The sequence below is a fragment of the Apis mellifera genome, linkage group LG11 (assembly GCF_003254395.2).
Source record: "Apis mellifera strain DH4 linkage group LG11, Amel_HAv3.1, whole genome shotgun sequence".
Lineage (NCBI taxonomy): Eukaryota > Metazoa > Arthropoda > Insecta > Hymenoptera > Apidae > Apis > Apis mellifera.
Genome location: NC_037648.1, coordinates 13057679 through 13081688, shown reverse-complemented (window position 1 = coordinate 13081688; position 24010 = coordinate 13057679). Strand labels below are relative to the sequence as shown.

General features: G+C 33.7%; 1 protein-coding gene across 3 annotated transcripts in view; it reads left to right on the top strand.

The window, feature by feature from the left end:
* LOC410341 (RNA pseudouridylate synthase domain-containing protein 2) overlaps positions 1 to 24010 on the top strand; it is a 165411-nt gene that overhangs the window by 129659 nt on the left and 11742 nt on the right. For all 3 annotated transcript variants that reach the window (XM_006566399.3, XM_624653.5, XM_006566401.3), the window contains one exon: positions 3523 to 3745. In XM_006566399.3, coding sequence (XP_006566462.1) covers positions 3523 to 3745 — 223 coding nt within the window. The remainder of the gene's footprint in view (positions 1 to 3522; positions 3746 to 24010) is intronic.

Genomic DNA, 24010 nt, shown 5'->3' with positions numbered 1-24010 from the left:
AAATTCGATAAAAGGGGGATAATTAATTAGTGGCAGCATTATGGATAATCGTTTCAAACTTATTATAACTTTCCGAGAGGGGGAATTATTCATCATTTTCGCCGATTAAAACAACGATAAACAAGGATAATGCGGTAATCGCTTGCGTCCAATTTCCCCGAAAATTCGCGTATCGCGTGCGAGCAACCACGTGTCGAAATATCACATCATTATATCACCAAACCGATTATAATTCCCAGAGACCAATTCGTGAAAGCCTCCAAGCGTTTATTTCTCGGATAAAAACGCGTAGATAAATATATAGAAAGAATAATTTCAAATAATCGATCCATCCTTCCGAATTATCGAGTGATCGAAAGATCGAGGCTAATCGATTTTGAAGCGTGACCAAGAGAAGGATGGACGATCTCTCCAAGTAAAATAAAAAAAGAAAGAACGCGTAAATAAATATATAGAAAGAATAATTCCAAGTAATCGATCCATCCTTCCGAATTATCGAGTGATCGAGAATCGTAAAGATCGAGGCTATAATCGATTTTGAACCGTGGCCAAAAAGATAAACGATCTCTCCAATAGCGATCTCTCCATTTCTCAAGTAAAATAAAAGAAGAAACAACGCGTAGATAAATATAAACAATAATAATATAATAATCGATCCATCCTTCTGAATTATCGAGAATCGAAAGATCGAGGCTAATCGATTTTAAAGCGTGGCTAAGAGAAGGATGGACGATTTCTCCAAGTAAAATAAAAAAAGAACACGTAGATAAAGATATAGAAACAATAATTCCAAATAATCAATCCATTCTTCTGAATTATCGACTAATCGAAAGATCGAGGCTAATCGATTTTGAAGCGTGGCAAAAAAGATGAACGATCTCTCCATTTCTCAAGTAAAATAAAAAAAGAAACAACGCGTAGATAAATATAAACAATATAATAATATAATAATCGATCCATCCTTCTGAATTATCGAGGCTAATCGATTTTGAAGGGTGGCCAAGAGGAGGATGGACGATCTTTCCAATAGCGATCTCTCCATTTCTCAAGTAAAATAAAAGAAGAAACAACGCGTAAATAAATATATAGAAACAATAATTCCAAGTAATCGATCCATCTTTCCGAAAGATCGAATGATCGAGAATCGTAAAGATCTCGATCGGCTATAATCGATTTTGAAGCGTGGCCAAGAGGAGGATGGACGATCTCTCCAAGTAAAATAAAAAAAGAAAAAACACATAGATAAAGATATAGAAAGAATAATTCCAAGTAATCGATCCATCCTTCCGAATTATCGAGTGATCGAGAATCGTAAAGATCGAGGTTATAATCGATTTTGAAGCGTGGCCAAGAGGAGGATGGACGAGGGATCTCTCCAATAGCGAATCTCTCCATGGTTTGGAGGGGGGGGGGGGGGGGTAACGATTGGCGGACCGTCTGCGGTTTTTTTGTTGTGATTTACGCGATTGGCGCGTTCCACGGGCGGCTTTATTTTCGGCCTGCCTTGCCACCCGTGCCAATTTTTAATTAATTACGAAACAATCGTGACACTATTTAAAGGTTGTTATAACCAACGTTGGAACGCGACGAAGGGACGGCTCGCGTTCCTATTTTCGCTTACGCAAATATCAGAGACTCGCGAACGAGCGAAGAAATATCATCGAGGAGTATCGAACTAATTAACTCGAATTATATTAATTTTTTTCAATCAAATTCAATTATTTATCGCTGTGGAGAAAATTGATGAGGCGGGATTAAAATTTTATTATTTTTAGTTTGTTTCTTTTTATTTTGTTCAACAATTTTGTTGTTTTTAGCTTGTTTTTTATTTTGTTAAAAAATTTTGTTGTTTCTAATAATTTTTAGTTTGTTTGCTTGTTTTTCTTATTTAAAAATTTTGTTGTTTTTAGTAATTTTTGGTTGCTTGTCTCATTTAAAAATTTTGTTGATTCTAGTAATTTTTAGTTTGTTTGTTTTATTTTGTTCAAAAATTTTGTTGTTTCTAATCATTTTTAATTTATTTGCTTGTTTTTATCTCATTCAAAAATTTTGTTATTTCTAATAATTTTTAGTTTGTTTGTTTTTATATTTTATTCAAAAATTTTTTGCATTTAAAATTTTTAGTTTGTTTACTTGTTTTTATCTCATTCAAAAATTTTGTTGTTTCTAATAATTTTTAGTTTATTTGTCTTTATCTTATTAAAAAATTTTTACTTTCTTATTTTTATCTCACAATTTAAATAAAAGTAATTTAATTAACATGCCAAGTCAGAGAACTATCAACTTTGATCCAAGATATACATATAACTTCTGATTTCCTTTCTCATTCTCGTTAAAAAATTACACGAATCTCCTTTCCATTCGAAATATTTAATCCGCGTAATAATGACGATAATCTTCGATCTACACAACAACCCCCTTCGTACGTGAAATTATTCAAAGTATCGAAACGGTATAAAAAGTATAAAAACGTACAAATCCTCCCACAACCCTCCCTCCCTCTTCCACATCCTGTACACCTGTTGTGCACGCGTGCCTCGAGGAAAATTCTCCCTCCGGATCTCGATCCCATTTCCTCGTATCCCTCGCATCTGGCTCGTATCGGCTACGTACACGGAGCACCGTTTGATCGAGTTGGAGAAGGAGAATTACACGCGCGGTTGCCCTCGCCAAAGGAGGACCGAGCACGGTTTATTTCTTCGAGGAAACCGTTTCGATTTGCACGCCACGATTCCAACGTGTGCCTCCCTCTCTCTCTCTTCTCTCTCTCTCTTTTTTTCTCTCTCTCGAAGAGAAGCACGTGATTGGTCGAAGCAATTTTATATGGCGAAGGTGAACGCACGTTTGATCGTGGCGAAGAGGTGCGTCGAATAATATCGCGAAAATTAATGAATTTATTAATCGGGAGATGAGATGTGTTTGAAAGTACTTGATTTACTCTACGTGTATATTTATTATCGTATGTAATACATGAGACATTGACTCTCTTATAAATATTGTATTTATAAGAATAATTTTAAGATTAATATTTTATGGATTTAAATGTGATCGATTAAGTTTATTATTGTTCGTTTAATTATTCGAATTCGAGGAATATATATATTGAATTGTTAATGTTAGTAATAATTTATTTAAATATATTTGTATTTTATCAACCAATTTTTATATATTTAATTATTATTTTTATTTTTAATTAGTAAGTAAAATTAAGTTAACAGAAAGCTTCATTTCCATATTATATTTCCAAAATATATATATACTTATTCATTAACTCTTTTTATTCGACAATTTGCAATCAAAAAACCAAAAAACAATTTTTAATAATTACTTAAACTTTTCTTCTTCCATTCTTACATTCTCCTCCTCCATCGAATCGTTTAAATCAACTCAAGTAATTGTAATATAATAATTGACAATGCAATCAACGTGTATTATATATTTATTACAAAGATTCGGTGCCCCACACCCCCCCGTCCGCGAGATTTTAATTGGAAACGTTGTTCGTGCTGTTGTGTTCCGCAGGGTTGAGGAAAGTGTACCCGTATTACTTCACCTTCACCACGTTCACGAAGGGCAGGTGGGTGGGGGAGAAGATCCTCGAGGTGTTCGCGAGGGAGTTTCGCGCTCACCCGGCCGAGGAGTACGAGCGTTGCATCCGCGCCGGCACCCTGACCGTCAACTATCAGAAGGTGGACGTGGACTACAGGCTGCGGCACAACGATCTCCTGGCCAACGTCGTTCACAGGTAAGCTTTCGTTTCTCTTATTTCTTCTTCTTTTTTTTCTATCTTGCGAAATCCCTTCCTCCTCCTTCTTCTTTCTCCTTTCCTTCTTCCTATTATTATTACGATTCTCGAGTATATTAATCGTTGGAGCATAGTTGTGCAATACATGATATATTATATTATATTTAATAAGATATATCGAAGGATCGATACGTTCACTTTAAATTTCGTTCGAATAGAAAACGCACGAAAATATTAGAATTGGAATTAATCGTTGGAGCATAGTTGTAGTCGTTCGAAATTACCTTGCAAATAATACACGATATTATTATACGTGTAATACATCGAAGGATCCCCTTTAAACAATGAATTTACATTATTTCGAGTATCTAAAATCCAAAATGAAAACCTGTCGAACGTTTTTAAACTTCGAACGCACGAAAATATTATCTCAGTGATAGAATTGGAATTAATCGTTGAAGCATAGTTGTAATCGTTCGAAATTACCTTGCAAATAATACATAATATATTATACATTATATATTATAATACATCGAGGGATCGATATATTCACTTTAAACAATGAATTTACATTATTTCTAAAAAGTATATAAAATCCAAAATGAAAACCTATCTTTAAACTTCGTTCGAACGCACGAAAATATTATATTATATTATATGTGATAGAATTGGGATTAATCGTTGGAGCGTAATTATAGTCATTCGAAATTACCTTGCAAATAATACACAATATATTATACATTATATATTATAATACATCGAAGGAACGCACGAAAATATTATATTATATTATAGATGATAGAATTGGAATTAATCGTTGGAGCATAATTATAGTCAGTCGAAATTACCTTGCAAATAATACATAATATATTATACATTATATATTATAATACATCAAAGGATCAATACATTCACTTTAAACAATGAATTTACATTATTTCTAAAAAGAATCTAAAATCCAAAATGAAAATCTGTCGAACGTTTTTAAACTTGGTTCGAACTCATGAAAATATTATATTACATTATAGGTGATAGAATTGGAATTAATCGTTGGAGCATAGTTATAGTCAGTCGAAATTATCTTGCAAATAATACATATTATACGCGTAATACATTGAAGAATCGATACATTCACTTTAAACTTTAAAGTCTTTAAACTTCGTTCGAACAGAAAATATTAGAATTGGAATTAATCGTTGGAGCAAAATTATAGTCATTCGAAATTACATGAAATAATACACGATATATTATACGTATAATAAGATAGATCGAAGGATCCCCTTTAAACAATGAATTTACATTATTTCTAAAAAGTATCTAAAATCCAAAATGAAAACCTGTCGAACGTCTTTAAACTTCGAACGCACGAAAATATTATATTATATTATAGGTGATAGAATTGAATGATACACGATGTTATGATAAGATACATCGAAGGATCCCTTCTCTCATCGTATTTCCTCGGTTTCGGTCAATTCGATTGATTTTTTTTTCGGTCGGCGGAGATTGAAAGATAAAGAAGGAGAAACTCGATACTCGCAAGCGATATTCCGCCCTCGTCAAATTTACCAAACGCTCGTCCGGCTGATATTCCGCGAATGGAAAAGTTCGAAGTTGCGCAAATTCGAATTATATTATAGGCGTCTCTTTGCATCTCTCTCTCTCTCTCTAAAGTCGAGGAACGTTCTACCTTCGGTAAGAAATAAGGAAAGATATATATATGTTCAAAGATTTGTATAAGCTATTTATATTAACTTATTTATATAATAAAATTCTCCTTCATCGTTTAATTGTGTGTGAACGAGTAGAAATTGAAATAATATATATATATATATTAATTATTGCGCGCATTAAGTAATCTAATCTCGAATGAATTTTCATCAAGAGCGAGCCTAATATATTTTGTGTTAACGTTATTCTCGCGTGCATATTATTATCGTTGCACGTACGTTTGAACAGTTTTTTAGCGGCGAGGAAAAAAGGGGGGGAGGGGAAGAGAGGATCGATCAAGGGGTGTTGTTCGGAAGTTAGATGGAGTTAAAAATAAAAATTGTTGGCCGTTGGTGATTTATGTTATGCCCGACGTTTGAAATGCGGCGGCAATTGTGCACAGACGATTCTATAAACTGGGGCGAAGCTATACCCCCTCCCCTGGAGGAGAGGAGGGGGGAAATTGAATGGCTTAACGAGCGCTATTTTTCTGCGCTTCTACGAGATTTTCCTCCAATGTTCCTTTTCTTCTCCTCTTGATATTATGCGTATCTCTTAACGAATCGCGCTTTGGCCTGCTGATGTTGCAAAGATTTGGGAAGACGATGAAAAGGGGACGAGATTTTTTAAATAGATTTTTAATAGAAGAAGAGGAAAAGATTTCTCTCATTTCTTCCGAATAATTCATCTCGGTTTCTCGGAATAAAAATCGGAATTCCAAATATCCCTAGACATCTATCTCATGCATAATTCATATCGACTCGTATGATGATCGTTAATAATATTTTATTACCTGATCGGATATCGATTTATTGAAAATGTATCGGTGTCGATTCACTTTAAACAATGAAATATCGGGTTATTTCGGGTGTCTAAAATCCACGTAAAAATTTGTCGAACGCCTTTACTAACTTCGTTCGAACGCACGAAAATATTGTCCCGTAATGCGCGGTAATGGAATTTCAAATATCCCTAGATAAAACGGCCAAACGTCTCCCGATTACTTATCGACTTTCGTTCTAACGGATAAAAAAAAAATATTGCCCATAATCGTGGCGAGCGAATCGGAATTGCAAATATTCCGTCGTTCACCGATCGAAAGGATCTTCTAATATCGATAAAAAGAAGAAGTTATTGTCCAAATTATTCGATCGTTTCAGAAAGTAGAATAATTTAAAACTCTATAAAACATCCGTCGATCACGTTCAAATTTTACTCGAGCAAAGATATATTATCATCTAACTAGAAAATAATCGAAACGATTTTTGTAATAAAAAAAGTTATTATTGTCTTAATTATTGGATCCACGAAATAGAAATATATATAAAAATTCTCGATCACTTTCAAATTTTATTCGAGCAAAGATATATTATCTGTATCACGTAGCCAGAAAGTCAGAGTTTCAAATATCCCTAGACTCCAATAACTGAACGTCGAAACAATCTTCGTAATAAAAAAAGTTATTATAGAATAATTTAAAACTCGTGACAATCTCTCGATCACCTTCAAATTTTACTCGAAGCAAAGGTAACAAGAAAGACAGAATTTCAAATATCCCTAGACTCTTCGTTCTAGTAATAACCGAACATTGAAACGATTTTCGTAATAAAAAGATTATTATTATTATCTTAATTATTGAATTCACGAAGTAGAAATATTTAAAACTCGTGATAATTTAACACTTTTCACTGATCATCTTCAAACTTGAGCAAAGATATATTATCTGTATCACGTAACCAGAAAGTCAAAGTTTCAAATATCCTAAACTTCAATAACCGAACGTCGAAACAATCTTCGTAATAAAAAAAATTATTATTATTATCCTAATTATTGGATCCATGAAATAGAATAATTTAAAACTCGTGACAATCTAAAACTTCTCACTGATCACCTTCAAATTTTACTCGAGCAAAGATATTATCACGTAACGAGAAAGTCAGAATTTCAAATATCCCTAGACTCTTTCGTTTAATAACATTGAAACTTTTTTTCGTAGCAAAAGAAGAAATTATTATTATCCTAATTAATGGATCCACGAAATAGAAATATTTAAAATTCTCGATCACTTTCAAGTTTTACTCGAACAAAGATATGTTATCTATATCACTCAACTAGAAATTTCAAATATTCCTAGACCCTTCTCTCTAATAATAACCGAAGTTCGAAATCTTCGTAATAAAAAATGTTATTATTATTATCTTTTTGGATATTAATTATTGGATCCACGAAATAGAATAATTTAAAATTCGTGACAATCTATAAAACACGTCTCACCGATCACTTTTAAATTTTACTCGCAGCAGATATCTGTAATGAGAAAGTCGAAATTTCAAATATCCTCTTTCGTCTAATAACGTAGATTTTCATAGCAAAAGAAGTTATTATTTTCTTAATTATTGGATCCACGAAATAGAAATATTTAAAACTCTCGATCACCTTCAAATTTTACTCGAGCAAAGATATTATCACGTAACGAGAAAGTCAGAATTTCCCTAGACTGCCTAGATCCCTAGACTCTTTCGTCTTATAACGTCGAAACGATTTTCGTAATAAAAAAAGTTATTATTATTATCTTAATTATTGGATCCACGAAATAGAAATATTTAAAACTCTCGATCACCTTCAAATTTTACTCGAGCAAAGATATTATCACGTAACGAGAAAGTCAGAATTTCCCTAGACTTCCTAGACTCTTTCGTCTTATAACGTCGAAACGATTTTCGTAATAAAAAAAGTTATTACAGTTATAATAATTTAAAACTCTCGTGACAATCTCTCGATCACCCTCAAATTTTACTCAAAGATATTCCCCGTAACGAGAAAGTCAAAGTTTCAAAGATCCCTACACTCTTCCCTCCGATATAATAAACCGAACGTCGAAACGATCCTCGTAGCCGACAGAAGAAGCTGTTATCCCAAGTCGGGCAAAATAGTCTGTCGACCGGATGGAAGAAGTGGCGTGGAGGAGGGGGGGAGGCCGAGGCGTGCACCGAGTGTTCCAAAGTGCGACGAGACAAGAAACCGTGCGCGTTATCCCCCGCGATGGAGGGAACATCCTCGCTCCTCGCGTTTCGAGTACACCGCGATATCCTTGGCACGGATATAAAAGGAATTCGTGCCTCGGTTAAACGCGCCGTCGCCCAACCAGGCTTCCATTATCAGCGCGCGGTTATCGTTGTTTCAAGGATGGAAAAAAAAGACGCCTAGGAGAAATGGGAATTAGTATAGACGAGGAGTATTTTCATATAGCTTGTTTCTTTTTTAAACGCGAAAAGAATTCTTTTTTGGAAAAGAATGTAATGTGGAAAAGGAATTTAAGCAGTATTTTGTGTTCTCTTCTTTTTTATTTTATTTTTTTTCTATAGTTGTGGAAAGAGAGGATAGAAGAGATGAGAATTTTTGTTATATATATTTGATAAATGATCGTATAAATGGACGGTGATTGGATAGTGAAACGACACCGTTTTTAAGAGACGTGTTGCGCAACTCTTATGAAGAAGTTTGTTTCGATATAATATTTAGATCCACTTCTGTCCACACTTGTGGATTTTACGTAACAATTGGGAACTAAAATCTATGAAACTCGCTCGTTATCGAAATCAAGAATTTTATTAATAGAGACGTGTTATTAATAAAAAAAAAAAAAGAAATAGATATAACGAGGATAGAATTAATAAAAGCAAAACACGCAATGGAGAACCTTTGCGTGTTGGAAATGATTACGTAAGAGCTTGAAAGATCGTAATATAATGTGATATTGTACAAACTTGTTTAATTTCTTCTCTTACACTCCCTTTCCTTACATTTATCAATTAAAATAAAATATTTTTAACGATTGAATATGAAATAAGAAACTTGGAGAATCGACTCGTCACATTTGAAGAGGGAAAAAGATAAATTATATATTCTCGTCGTCTTCCAATAATCGCACCACATTTCTCTCTCTATCATCCTATCCGATTTGCATCTCGAATCGCGTGACATTGAATTTATTTCATCGATTACGTCGATTCCTCTACTCGGCCACGCATAATATCCAGGCCAGTGGCGCGCTTGTTCGCCGTCTGCCATTTTAATCGCGAGCTGATCGAATATTTAAAAAAAAGAAAAAACGACCTCCCAGATCGAGGGACCTTTATCTTTCTTCCACCGATTTTTTTTTTTTCTTTTTTGATAAGAAAAAACAATCGAAAAATTTAATTCATACTCTTTGTAAGATCACGCGATTTTTTGACTCGATTTAAAGTTCTCGAATAATTCGAATCTTACTATGTTACGACTTATTTCAATTTTAATGAAATTGACGGGTGATTTGTAAAACTTTTTAAAACTATCTTTAATTAAAGTAATTACTTTAATTTACTTTTAAATCCTCTTTCATACTTTCATATTAAAATAAGTAATTCTAAAATTAAATTTATTGATGCTCATCTTAAGTATACTACATTTTGATTTGAATTATTATTATATTAAATTTCTTTAACATAAATAAATTCAGGCCAGTTAAAACAACAATGCATAAATTTAAACTCAAGTAAATCATATTGTGGACTATCAAATTAATCGAGAAGCATTTCTAACTAGATATAAAAAGCTGCCATATCATTTAATTTTAATGATTTAATATTTAATAACTTATATATCTAATCCTAGTTTTTTAATAAATTGATTCAACATTTAATAACTTAATATATTAATTACTTTTTTATAATAGATATATATATATCTAATCCTAGTTTTTTAATAAATTGATTTAACATTTAATAACTTAATATATTAATTACTCTTTTATAATAGGGTATTTAATCCTAAAACCCTTTTTAATAAATTTTTTAATGACAAAAAAAAATTATTTATAATTATTAATAATTAATTCTAAATTTCACCTAAAATCAATAAATTTAATTAATATAATAATAATATAATAATTAATAATATAATAAAATAATAATATAATAATTAAATAAATATAATAAATTTGAATTGATCGTGGAACGAAGGCGAGAAAAGAGAACGATTCTGAAGGCCTCGACTCTAGGAAATGACTCGTTTCATCAATTGACTCGGATCGAGAATGATAAGTTTTCGATCGATCGAAGCCTGGAATTAATTCTTAATCTTAAAATTAATATTCGATCGAAGCATCCTTTTTTCTCTAGAAATTTTTCCAGAAACTTAAAGAAAAACGTATTCCCCTTAAATGTTGCACGATCGTGGAATATTTCCTCGATAATTCTCGGATTTCTCGAACGAGTAATTAATCGCTCGAAGAAATCCTCTTCCTTATTTAGAATCCGCGATTCGCCTCTTTTTTTCACTTTCAAAGTTGGCTCGACGAGAAAGTTGGCAACACTTTGACGTTCTCCAAATCGGTCAGCTCTTTGGATCGATGGAATCGTGAGGAATTGCTCGAATTTTTCCAAGAAACTGTCCTCCTAATGCTCTTAATGCCGGCTCGAACTTGATATTCTTGGCCATTTTAATCCTCTTCTTAGTTTCACAATCCTTGATTTTTAATTTTCCTTTAATGCGAGGAGAGACAAATCATTGAACGAGCAGTTCTTCTTCAGTTGGGATACGAAATAAAAGGTGTATTTGCATGGATCGAGACTAGTTTTCCAATTATCGTCACAATAAGAATCGAAATAAAATCGATGGGAGAGGAGTATGCATACAAATTCCTCGTACAATTGGATCGAATAACGGATCTATCGAGAATATTATGAGAGATATTAATAATTCATCGAACGAGGGAAGGGGAAAAGAAGGAAGAAAAGGTTTAAATATCAAGGTTTCCAAGTTTCCTCCGTTTTTTTAATTTCCAGGATCGATATCCTCGAGAACGATTGAATCGATTTAAACACTCGATTCCTTTCTCTGTTCCTCCACGTCTCCTCTCCAATCTTGTTTCGAAAAATATATAAATCTCATCGTTCCTCGATTCGATCACTCGAGAAATCGATGCATGCTTCTGCATCTCCTGAAACTATTCTTAGAACGTTTTAAAATTCTACGTGAAATTTCACGAAGAATTATAAAAGGATCCAATTAATTCGTATTTCACTTGAAGTTCCAAACGATTCGATTGCTCGAAGAAAAGAAGATTATCGATCGATATTTGATATTTCATATTTCGATGGGAGAAAGGAGAAGTTGGTATAATGTCATGCGCAATATATATAATTCGATGCATTTACGTGTTTTCCGACCGGGATAACGGTGATCCGAATTTATTATCCGGTAAATTGGATCGACCCCATAACACACCCCCTTACTTACATTTGCATACTTTTATCAGAATCTATCGCTCGGAACGGGATCGGTTTCGTTCAACTGGATACGTTCCTCTGTCAATTTAGCGGACGATTCTATCCGAGTTCACTCGGATTGATTTAAGAGTTTCGAATTTTTACGAGTCGTGTCTCCTTTTTTTTGGTTCAAGATCTTTGTTTCTTCAATTTTTTTCGAATGGATTTATAGAAATTAGTGGCAGTTGTAGAATAGATTTCTAAGCTTTTCTTGTAATCTTACAAAGTGGAATGATATATGAACCATTGAATGGTTAGATTTTTAGATCTGGAAAATTAGATCGTGAAAGGATATATTTTTGGCGAGTCAGTATTTGGGAATAGAAATATTATTCTGAAAATTTTTGGGGCAATGAAATTCGAGCGAAGATGAGCTTGATCTTTCGTTATTGAATAACGAAATTACTCGTTGAGAAATTGGGAGAAGGAAAGACGTAGTGTAAGAGGATGAGAAATAATAGAGAATGAACGTGAGAGGTTATTGGGATTGTAAGGTTTGGTTCTCAATGAAATAAGAAAGATTGAAAGGCTTAGGATAAAATATCATTCGAAACGACAAATTTTCCTTCTTTTCTCTGCATAAAGACACTGCATAAAATATTAAAACACGAAAAGTTTCATAATTGGTGAAATAATTTTAAGTTCTATGATTATATGATCCAGTCGAGAATAATATCGATTTAATATAGACTTTAATATTCGACAAATTTTTCTTCTCTATACACAAAGACACGTTCTATTATTATATGTATGATCTAGTTCAAAATAATATCGATTTAATATAGACTTTAATTATTGACAAATTTTCCTTCTTTATATATAAAGGCACGTTCTATTATTATATGTATGATCCAGTCGAGAATAATATCAATTTAATGTAGATATTATATAGACTTTAATATTTGAAAAGTTCACCGAAAAAGAGTTAATTATTATTCCATTTCCACGATAGATTTGAATATGTATGATTCAGAATAATGTCGATTTAATATTCGACAAATTTTCTTTACACGTAAACATACATTCTTTAAAATACAAAAGTTTTATACGTTAATTCACGCGTGAAATCATTTTAAGTTCTATGATAGAAATTTTCTTTCCTTACACACGTAAAGATACATAAAATAGAATTTAAAATACAAAAAATACAAAATGGCGCGTGATATGATTTTAAGTTCTATTCTTTGATAGATTTTCTAATATTCTCTGATAGATTTAAATATAACTTATTATTATAAATATTACAAGATAGATTTATATACAAATTTTTTTTACACATAAAATGTTGAAATACAAAATAAATTTCATATGTTAATTGGCGCGTGAAATCATTTTAAGTTCTATGATAGAAATTTTCTTTCTTTACACACGTAAAAATACATAAAATTAAAATACAAAATGGTGCGTGATATAATTTTAAGTTCTATGATAGATTTAATAAATATGATTTAAATATGTACGATCAAGAACGTCGATTTAATATTCGACAAATTTTCTTTACATTACTAAACATATATTCTTTACACGTAAAATATTAAAATACAAAAATTTCATACGTTAATTCACGCGTGAAGTCATTTTCAATTCAAAAATTCAAAAACCGAACGGAAAAAGGTTAATTGTTATTCCGTGTACTTCTCCATTTGATAGATTTGAATATACAAATTAATCAATCAAGGACACTGTCGATATTTTCTTTACACATAAAATACAATTAAAAAATTACAAAAGTTTATCAATTCCTGCGTAAAATTTTGGCTAAGAAATTCATATTCGAATAATATTGATTTAATATAAGATAAACATAATATAGACTTTAATATTCGACAAATTTTCCTTCCTTAAGACACGTTTCTATGTATGATCCAAAATATAATCAAAAATAATGTCAATTTAATATAAGACATAATATAAACTTTAATATTATTCCATTTCCACGATAGATTTAAATATTATTAAATATCAGAGATAATATATAAAATATCGAAAGATTTCTTCTTCTGGAGAATAGAAGACGAGGAGAGGATGGATTTTGCGTTTGCGTCTCGCGTTGAATTGCACCGAATTAGTTGCCGGCCATTGGACGGACAAGAAGACCGCGAAGACGAGAGGGATTGGCTCGAAAATCGCGGAAAGATTAATCGCTCGTCGCACGAATTTATTTATTATACCCCCGTATCGCATGATAAATCGTTCTCTGGGAAGCCAAGCCTCTTTGTGCCACATTGTCGCGAATATTTAAAACGCATCTTCAATAATCATCCCATTTTTTACGCGCGAAATTTATTATCATCTCGGTGAGGTGATATCTCGATCCAAATTTCAACAACCACCAGTAGAATCATCATATCTTGTCTCTATTAATATTTCTTGGCAAGGATCTTTCGAGTGTAAAAATTCCTCCACTTCGGATTTTTGTATTCGTTTCGATATCACAAAGTAATAATAGGAAGGGAAAAAAATTCCTCTTCTTTATCTTCGATTTATAATTATATTGTAGTCGCGCAAGAGTCGATAATAAAATTAATAATATCGAGCTTTCAATCTCGAAGGTTTCGATTAAAACCATTCAAAATATTCGTAATGTATTAAATGATGATATATTAAATGTTGAATCGTTAAAATTAAATAATAATGGCGGCTTTTTGTATCTAATTAGAAATGTCGATTAATGTAATAGTCCATATGATATGACTTACTTGAGTTTAGATTTATGTATTGATTTATGTATTTCAATCTCGAAAGTTTCAATTAAAACCATTCAAAGTATTCATAATAAGTAATTAAATGTTGAATCGTTAAAATTAAACAATAATGGCGGCTTTTTGTATCTAATTAGAGATGTCGATTATTGTGATATGACTTGAATTTAAATTTATATATTTTATTATATTGTTTTTTAACTGGCCTGAGTTTATTTAAGTTGGAGAAAATTTTAATAAATTATGTTCAAATTATGTATAATATGAGCTTCGATAAATATAATTTTAGAATTACTTATTTTAATATAAGCATGAAAGAGGATTTAATAAAAAGTAAATTAAAGAAATTTCTTCATTGAACTATACGTTCCTCCTTCCAGTTTATAACAGGCTTTTTCAATACGGATTGTCCAAGCGATTTCGTTCCAATGGCTTTTGTAATTTACACGTGTGTGCTCTCGAGTATCGACGAGGAGAGGTTGGTTGAGGCGGAAAATAAAAAAAAAAAAAGAAAAAGAAGGAAGGAGATCGAGGAGAGGAAAGTGAAATTATGTCGAGGCTCGGTGATCGAACGTTTCTGTTTCTGTTCGAGATCCTTTTTTTCTCTTTTTCGAAGTATGCTTTTTACGGTTTCAACGATCGAACCGGTTGGAAACTGGAGTGGCCGAATCGAGGAAAATTTTCATGATCCACTGCAACTCGACGACGTTCCCCTTTTTTCTTTTTTTTTTCAAGAGTATGTATGTAGTAATTGTATTGTATTTTTCAAAAAACGATTCGATTTCTCTTCGAAACGATGTTGAGAAAACTCGAGTTAATTTAATTTCTGCGATGTCCATTCTTCAATTTCGAGGAATTTAATTAAAATTCATTCTCAGTCTTCATTCTTCAATCTCTAAAGAAATGAGATATACGATTCTCGATCATTGAAACAACAAGGATTTTTACAAATACGATTCCATTTTGTTTAAGTTTTATATAAGACTCGAAAAGACTCTATCTTTGCTCGTTTGAATGATAGAAAAAAAAGAGAGAGAGGAAGAGTGCTCAAAGGATCTTAAAATTCAATTGCACGCAATTTAAAACGTTTACGAGGATTACTACTTCACGTGCGTGGGAAACACTTGACGAATATCGTTGCGAAAGAGAGAGAGAGAGTTGCGTCTTTTGTGACGATTTCTTTCTTTTTTTCTCTCTCTCTGCAAAAAGCACGAGTTTCCTCTTTCGAGAAATCTGGTTTCATTATCAAAAGGGTTTCTCTCGTCTTGTTAACGTTCCTCGGTAATTTCGTGATTTAACTTTGCTCGCGTTCCGGCGGGTTTATTCGAGTTGGCGACGCAGCACACGCACATGTATTTTTGCAATTTCCGACTCGGCGCAGCTTGTAAATTCGGTGAATTTCGGAGTTGCTGAAACTCGCACTTGAACCCGTCGCTTTTCCAGCTCTATTGTCATAACTGTTATAATTTTCCCTTTTTTCTTCTTCTGACGGATATATCTTCGTGATTAAATGTATTTTCGTAATTTTTCAATTTGTCGTATCGAATATTGTCACGAGAAATTTTGAGGTGTAATGTATTTATAACAGGTTTTGAAATTGTCTTCTTTCGCCTTGAACTTTGTCAAATGTCGAGAGAGATCATTCGAATTTGTTTGATTAATAATAAATCTATTTAATTTGGATTATTTGGAATATTTAGATTAATATATTTGGAATATTTTTCATTAATATATTATATGATTGGTAAAATGGAAAAAAGGAATTATATCGTTATCGCGTTCTTAATTTGATAACATTTATTTTGAATAATTCTTCATCCACTGACAAGTGAATAAAAACCGAGATAAAGAATATACGTTGTAGCAATCCTTCTTCATTAAATGATAATACACGACCTGAAATTTAAAATCTTTATAATTCCATCCCCTCCACTATTTGTCAATGAAATAGAGGGAAGAGGAATCACAGCAAATCTATTGCAATAATTCAAAAACTAGAAGACCAAGGAAAAATGATCCAATTATTCGATTATTCTATCATTAACTGATAATGCACCACCTAAAATTTAAAATCTTTATTTCCATTCTCTTTACTATTTGCCAATGAAATAGAGAGAAGAGGAATTATATTAAATCTATTGCAATAATATCCAAAAACTAAAAGATCAAGGAAAAAATGATCCAATTATTCCATCATTAACTATTCCATCATCTCCTCTACTATTTGCCAATGAAATAGAAAAAAAATCACATCAAATCTATTGCAATTATTTCATCATTAACTAATAATATATCACCTAAAATTTAAAATCCTTATATTTCCATCCCTTCTATTTGCCAATGAAATAGACAACAATAGAAAGAAGAGAAATTACATCAAATCTATTGCAATAATTTAAAAACTAAAAGATCAAGAAAAAAATGATCCAACTATCCCATCATCCCTTCTACTATTTGTCAATGAAATAGAAAGAAAAAAGAATCACATCAAATCTATTGCAATGATTGAATAATTCCATCATTAACTAATAATACATTACCTAAAATTTAAAATCCTTATATTTCCATCCCCTCTACTATTTGCCAATGAAATGGACAATACAGAGAAAAAGAATCACATCAAATCTTTTGTAATGATTGAATAATTCCATCATTAACTAATAATACACTACCTAAAATTTAAAATCCTTATATTTCATCCTTTTATAATTTTCCAACAAAATAAAGAGAAGAGGAATCACATCAAATTTATTGCAATAATTTAAAAACTAAAAGATCAAGAAAAAAATGATCCAATTATTCGATTATTCCATTAATTGATAATACAAGATCTGAAATTTAAAATCCTTATATTTCTATCCTCTTTACTATTTGCCAATGAAATAGAGAGAAGAGAAATCACTTCAAATCTATTGCAATAATCCAAAAACTAAAAGACCAAGGAAAAAATGATTCAATTATTCCATTAATTGATAATACAGGATCTGAAATTTAAAATCCTTATATTTCCATCCTCTTCACTTTACTGCCATTGAAATAGAGAGAAGAGGAATCACATCAAATCTATTGCAATAATCCAAAAATTAGAAAATCAAGGAAAAAAATGATCCAATTAATTATGATTATTCCATCATTAACTAATAATACACCATCTAAAATTTAAAATCTTTATATTTCCATCCTCTCTATTATTTGCCAATGAAATAGACAACAATAGAAAGAAGAGGAATCACATCGAATCTATTACAATAATCCAAAAACTAAAAGACCAAGGAAAAAATGATCCAATTATTCGATTATTCTATTAACCAATAATACACTATCTAAAATTCTTATATTTCCATCCCCTTTACAATTTTCCAACGAAATATACGACAAAGATAGAGAGAGGAGGAATCTCGTCAAACTGTTGCAATAATCTAAACCAAAATTAGAAAACCAGGGAGAATAATTTCCTTATCCACCTCGTCCCTGGCCAATTATTCGATTATTCCACCATCCTTAACCCGCCATCTTCGAAACTTGTTCCAAAACTCGTCCACCCCCTTCTCCTTTCCCTTCCTCCTCCTCTCCTCCTCCGTGTACCTTCTTCGACCCGAGGAAGATTACAACGAAATCTCAGTTTCTCGTACGTGAACGAGGTGACGTAACAGCTTGCTTAACGAACCTACCTCGCGTCTCTGGTTAATCCTCGAAGATAGAAGCAAGTTTGGCTGTGCGTGTTGCGTTCCGCCCTCGCCTCGAGTCGAGTCGAGCAGGGTGGTGGGTGTCGAGGGCGAATCCCGGCGACAGGTTGATTTATTACCTCTGACCGATGATATCTGCGCGAGCGTTTTCGGGCGAAGGGCGAGGCGAGGCGAAGGAGGAGAACGATCCAACCCTCTCTGCAGGGAGTCTTCCCTCTCTCCCTCTCTCTCTCTCTCTCTCCGTATGTATTTATCCGCGATGATCTCGTTCTCCGGAGCCTTTTCGAGACCTCACGCAGCGAGGTGCACGCACGGTGAATCGATCCTCCTCCGGTAAACTCGCTCCTTGATCGAGTTAAGGGGTTAGTTAAGGGCTGGGATCGAAATTTTCCAGCGAAATAATGCGGTAATTTTGGCTGGCAAAATTTTAAGAGTTTTTACACTAGATTTAGATGGAACGTGTCAATTTCACAGGTTTTCGATTTTATGGTTATAAGAATTCTGAATGTGCAAATATTGGTTTTTAATGATGTAATATATTTTATTGTTTCTGGATGTATATTTTTTAGGAAATCCAATTTGATGTTAGTTAATTTATATAAATCAGTTGTTGGGAAGTAGGAAAAATATGTTTATAATTGTTTTGTACACCGAAATTTTTAAAAGTTTTAACACTAGATTTCAATTTCACAAGTTTTGCAAATATTAGTTTTTAATGATGTAGTGCAGGAAATATATTTTATTGTTTCTGGATGTATATTTTTTAGGAAATCCAATTTGATGGGTTAATTTATAAATGGATCAGTTATTGGAAAATAGGAAAAATATGTGTATTTACAAGTAATCCCTTCAATTGTGAATTTTGCAGAAAAAGGAAGATAATTTCAACAATACGTTTTGTAAAAAAAAAAGAAAATTAAGTGCTATTTGGAAGTTTAGCAAAAATTTATTTTCCTCAGTGAAGATTTAAATTTTTTATATTATGGGCAAATCAAAACTACTTGGAATTGATAAGAAAGGATATCTGGATTCTGATTTCTGATAGAAAAATTATCATAATACATACCGTGAAAGAAAAGAAACGTGTTTTATAATTGTTTTTAGATTTGGCAGCCATTAATACAAAATTCGAAAGAATTTTTCTCTTTCAATTAGCTGAAGAATTGGACAACTCTATTAAATCTAATCTATATATATCCAAGAATTTACATATAAAAAAATATATCCAAAACGATAATAAATAAAAATCTATATACTTTAAATAAATAATTTACAAAAAAATTGCATTTTAATACACCAAAATGAAAAAAACGTATTTCAATAAAAAAAAAAAGGTATACAGTCAATCTTTCCATAAATCTAAGAGGAAATGTTGGAAATATTTCGTTGAAATTTTATTGTGATTCAATGTGATTTCGAATCGATTCGTTCTTCTCAAGAGACAAGTGTTTCTTTTTATCTATACATATACAAAATACAATCGTTTTGTCATCTCATTCGAAGCAAACTCGAAAGACGAACGAATATATATCTCAATCAGCTCGAGGTCAACTTTCAGCCTGGCTCGAGAGTTCATCAATCTCTTTTTTCTGCCGCCGAGCAGAAAATGTTCTTACTTCTCTTGAAAATCTTCCCATCTCTTCGACTCTCTTCGTCCCAAAAAATTTCGATAGATTCTCTCCCATCAAAGAGAATCTTTCCTCAAACATATATATATATCGTTATCTAAGCGTGGCACAATATTAAAAAGTAAAAGGTTAATCGCTCGAAATTCAAAGAGCTTCTTTGGATGAAGGAGGAGGACTTCCGGCGTACAATTTCTTCCGTATTTACGTTCTTCCTCAGAGCAGAGATTGCTGTGAGGAGAAGGGTATCTCCGCGATTTCTTCAGTCAGGTAGTCGGGGAGAGAATCAAAACGAGCACAAAGGGGCATCTCGTTCACAAAGGGAACTCGAAAGAGTACTAGCTTCCTCTCTCTCTCTCTCTCCCTTCATTTTTTCCTCCAAACGTTAAAAAAAGTATCCCAGAGCTTTCGTTTCGTTTCGTTTCGTTTCGTTTGGTGGCTGTTCCGCGGCAGTTTCTCCTCGATTGTTCCGGTCAAGTCGAGCTTTTGTGCCTGTGCTCCTTCGATTTCCCGACCGGTTTTCCTCCATCGTCGGGAATTACGGGACCCATTGTCCCGTCTCCCTTTTCTCTCGGCGAAAATGGAGGGAGGACGATGTATCGAGCCGACAAAAGGAAATGGCCCGAGAAGGGAAAAGAAGAAGGCCTCGGCGAACAACGATCCCCGCCATTCGACGTTTGTTTCGAAAATTGCTCGCGATTCTATCGGAGGAAAGAAGCTTATTGTAGCGATTTTATCCGAGAAGCGAATAATCGATCGAATTTTTGGATTTCTGATTTCTGAAAGGGACTTGACAAACTTGTTTCTTCCTAATTCGTATATAACGTTCGAATGTAATTATAAAAAAAATAACAAAAAGAGGAGAAAAGTATTGGAGGAAGACGCAGCAACAAACGAAAGTTTAAAACTCGAACGACTCGTTTCACTCTGAGAGCTCGAAAGGAATTGGGGCAGATTCGGTGGGATAAATTACCGAGTCGCATTACCATTCTCGAAAATCGGTGGACGGAATTAATATGGGGATGGTGGGCGCATAAATTCAAGGCTTGGCTTGCGGATGAGGAGGCAACAACTAGCTCTCTCTCCTCCTCCTTCCACGAGTTCCAGAGACGGCTGCCAAATTCAGCAACAAGTTCACTTCCGTAACAGGCGAAGATATCATGGCCAAGTTCTCTCCTCCTCCTGCTTCATCTTCTTGCGAGGGAGAAACGTCGATAGATAGATTGTATTTCTTGGCAGCCAAACATTGTCACCGATCTCCGTGTCAATTTCAAAGCAACAAGTGCAGCTGTTTCCGTTTGACTTTCCTCCCACGCATCCTTTGTCCTCGTAACAACGCGTGTACAACGTGATTTAATCGATAAGATCTCAGAGATGTAAAAGAAGAAGGAGAGAAAGGAACGGTTAATAATCTCATTTCCCTAACCTCGCCTCGATCAAAGTGATAATTATTCGGCGGATCCTCCTTTGTCCTTTCCAATTCTTCGAGCTTGGCATTGGCGTTTAATCGTTCCGTTCCATCCTTCCTTAGGATCCTTTATCGGACTCGATTACGGAAAAAAAAAGGAGAAAGAAAGGAAAGGAAAGGACCGGCTCCTCCAATTATCCATCACGCCACCAACGATCGCGGCTTTTCGGTGCGCCATCATTGCTTGATCTCGTTAAACTCTACTCGAGCGCCCTCGAGGATAATAAAACGTCGATAAGAAAGGAACGAATAATCGAACGGAGGAGACCTCCGTTTCCTCTTCCCTGTTCCGCGTATCCAAACCGAATTTCCCCTTTATTTCCCTCTCTCTCTCTCTCCTTTTATATCCACTCCACTCGTGGAATAAGTTAATCGAAACCCACCTCGTTCGAGAGGTTATATTCTCTCTCTCTCTCTCTCTCTCTTCGAGTGGCTTTCGATCGATGGAATTTAATGAAAACGTTTTTCCCTTTTCGAAGTTTTCTTTTTCTGCCCATTGTCTCGTCGAATATCGCTTTCGTCTGGAATTTCGATTGGAACACTCGCGGCCGTAAATCATGGAACAGCGTCGAATTAACGGCGGGGGATTCGGCAAGTTTAAAAACGGTTAAACGCGTGAGGAACCGTCAGCTAATTGAATCGTCCTAACCAATTTCCCTTGTCACAGGGAACACGTAGGAACTGGACCTAGGATCGGTAGCCCTCTGGTGAGCAGGAGCGGAATTAACGCTCTTCGCCTCTCGCGGTTATTTTCCAGGTTAGAATTGAATGGAAGTTTTAACAAGTGTTTCCTTTATCTTCTTTCATCTCTCGCTAAAAATTCGATATCGTATTTATAAAATTATTACATTAGGCAAAAGTTGATGTGTTCCTGTTCGCGAATGGAAAAATTAATCTTCGTTAAAATTTAACTATTGTAATTCTCTTACTTTTTCATCGATTGTTTGAGACACGTAGTAGCTCGACATAGAATCGGTAGCCCTCTGGTGAGCAGGAGCGGAATTAACGCTCTTCTCTCGCGGTTATTTTCCAGGTTAGAATTGAATGAAAGTTTTTAACAAGTGTTTCCTTTATCTTCTTTCATCTCTCGCTAAAAATTCAGTATTTATAAAATTATTACATTACGCAAGAATTGGTGTGTTCCTGCTCGCGAGTGGAGAAATTAATCTTCGTTAAAATTTAATTATTGTAATTTTTACTTTTTTCATCGATTGTTTGAGACACGTAGTAGCTCGTACAATCGGTAGCCCTCTGGTGAGCAGGAGCAGAATTAACGCTCTTCTCTCGCGATTATTTTCGAGGTTAGAATTGGATGAAAGTTTTAAGAAGTGTTTCCTTTATCTTCTTTCATCTCTCGCTAAAAATTCAGTATTTATAAAATTATTACGCAAGAATTGGTGTGTTCCTGCTCGCGAGTGGAAAAATTAATCTTCATTAAAATTTAGTTATTCTCTTACTTTTTTCATCGATTGTTCGGGAAAGTTTTCCACGCAGAAAGGAGTTAAATCGACAAGACTCGTTCGGATTTACGCGGCTAATAGATAGAAATTTGGTAGAATTTCGATGGGGGAGGAGGATTAGACGGATCCGCATGTGCGACGGCTGACATTTGAAAAGTGCAACACTCGCCGCGTTGCGAGTACGCCTTCCACCTTCCAAATTTAACGCGGGTCGCATACCGACGTGACACGCATCCCCGATGAAATATGCATCGCTGTTTCACGCAGATCCATATCACGAATCGTCGATAAATCGTCGTTGAGGATGGATTGAATCGACGCTCGTCGATTTTTTTTTCTTCTTCTATTCCGTTATATACGTAACTTTGTTGTATATTATATATATCTCGCGAGACAGATTCTTGAACGCGAAAGTTAGCCTTTATTTAATCGAGCAATTAAAGTTCGGACGAAGATGGAACCGTCTCTTTTATCCCCGTCCAGAACTTAAATTCCTTCTAACCGGATGTTTATGCATTTATGCAAAACTTGAAGGTATAAAAAAAAATGCACAGGATATGCAGAAGAATGCAAAATAGCATTCAAACTCCATTTTATCTTCCATTTTTATTCATCGATATTCCAAAGTATACCTTCGTCGAGATTTATTCGAAATTTCGAATTTCGAAGCGCCGCATGGAAACATACCGTGCGAGTGGCGCGAATTTTAAAACGTCGACGAGTTCCTAAATCTTTCTACCGATGATCGGTCGGCCAATTATTACCTCGGAAGAGACGGCCGCCCCTAATTGTCGGTCGAACCTCGTCCCTGAGCGCGAAAGCATTTTCGTAATTCCGCGTTTGTCCGCCTCGCTCCCGAAATAAATCGAGACGCTGGTCGGTTCCGTGGCGCGCCAATCGTCCAAAATGGAATTTCTTCTTCGAATTTCTTTTCCTTCGTTTTATTTATTTATTTATTTTTTTTTTAATTCATCTCTCCAAGTTTAAATTTCCTCTGAGTTTGATACATTGAATCGTAATAATTTCTCGATAAAAAAAGAAATGGTTGGATAATTTCTTCTTCGAATTTCTTCTTCGAATTCCTTTTCTTCGTTTTATTTATTTATTTATTTATTTTTTTAATTTATCTCTCTAAGTTTAAATTTCCTCTGAGTTTGATACATTGAATCGTAATAATTTCTTGATAAAAAAAGAAATGGTTGGATAATTCGTTCGATCTTCCTAAATTTTTAACGACTCCCTAAATCTTTTGACGACGAAATAGCGGAGACTGGTTCGATTAGTTCAATCGTAACTCCGAAACGAC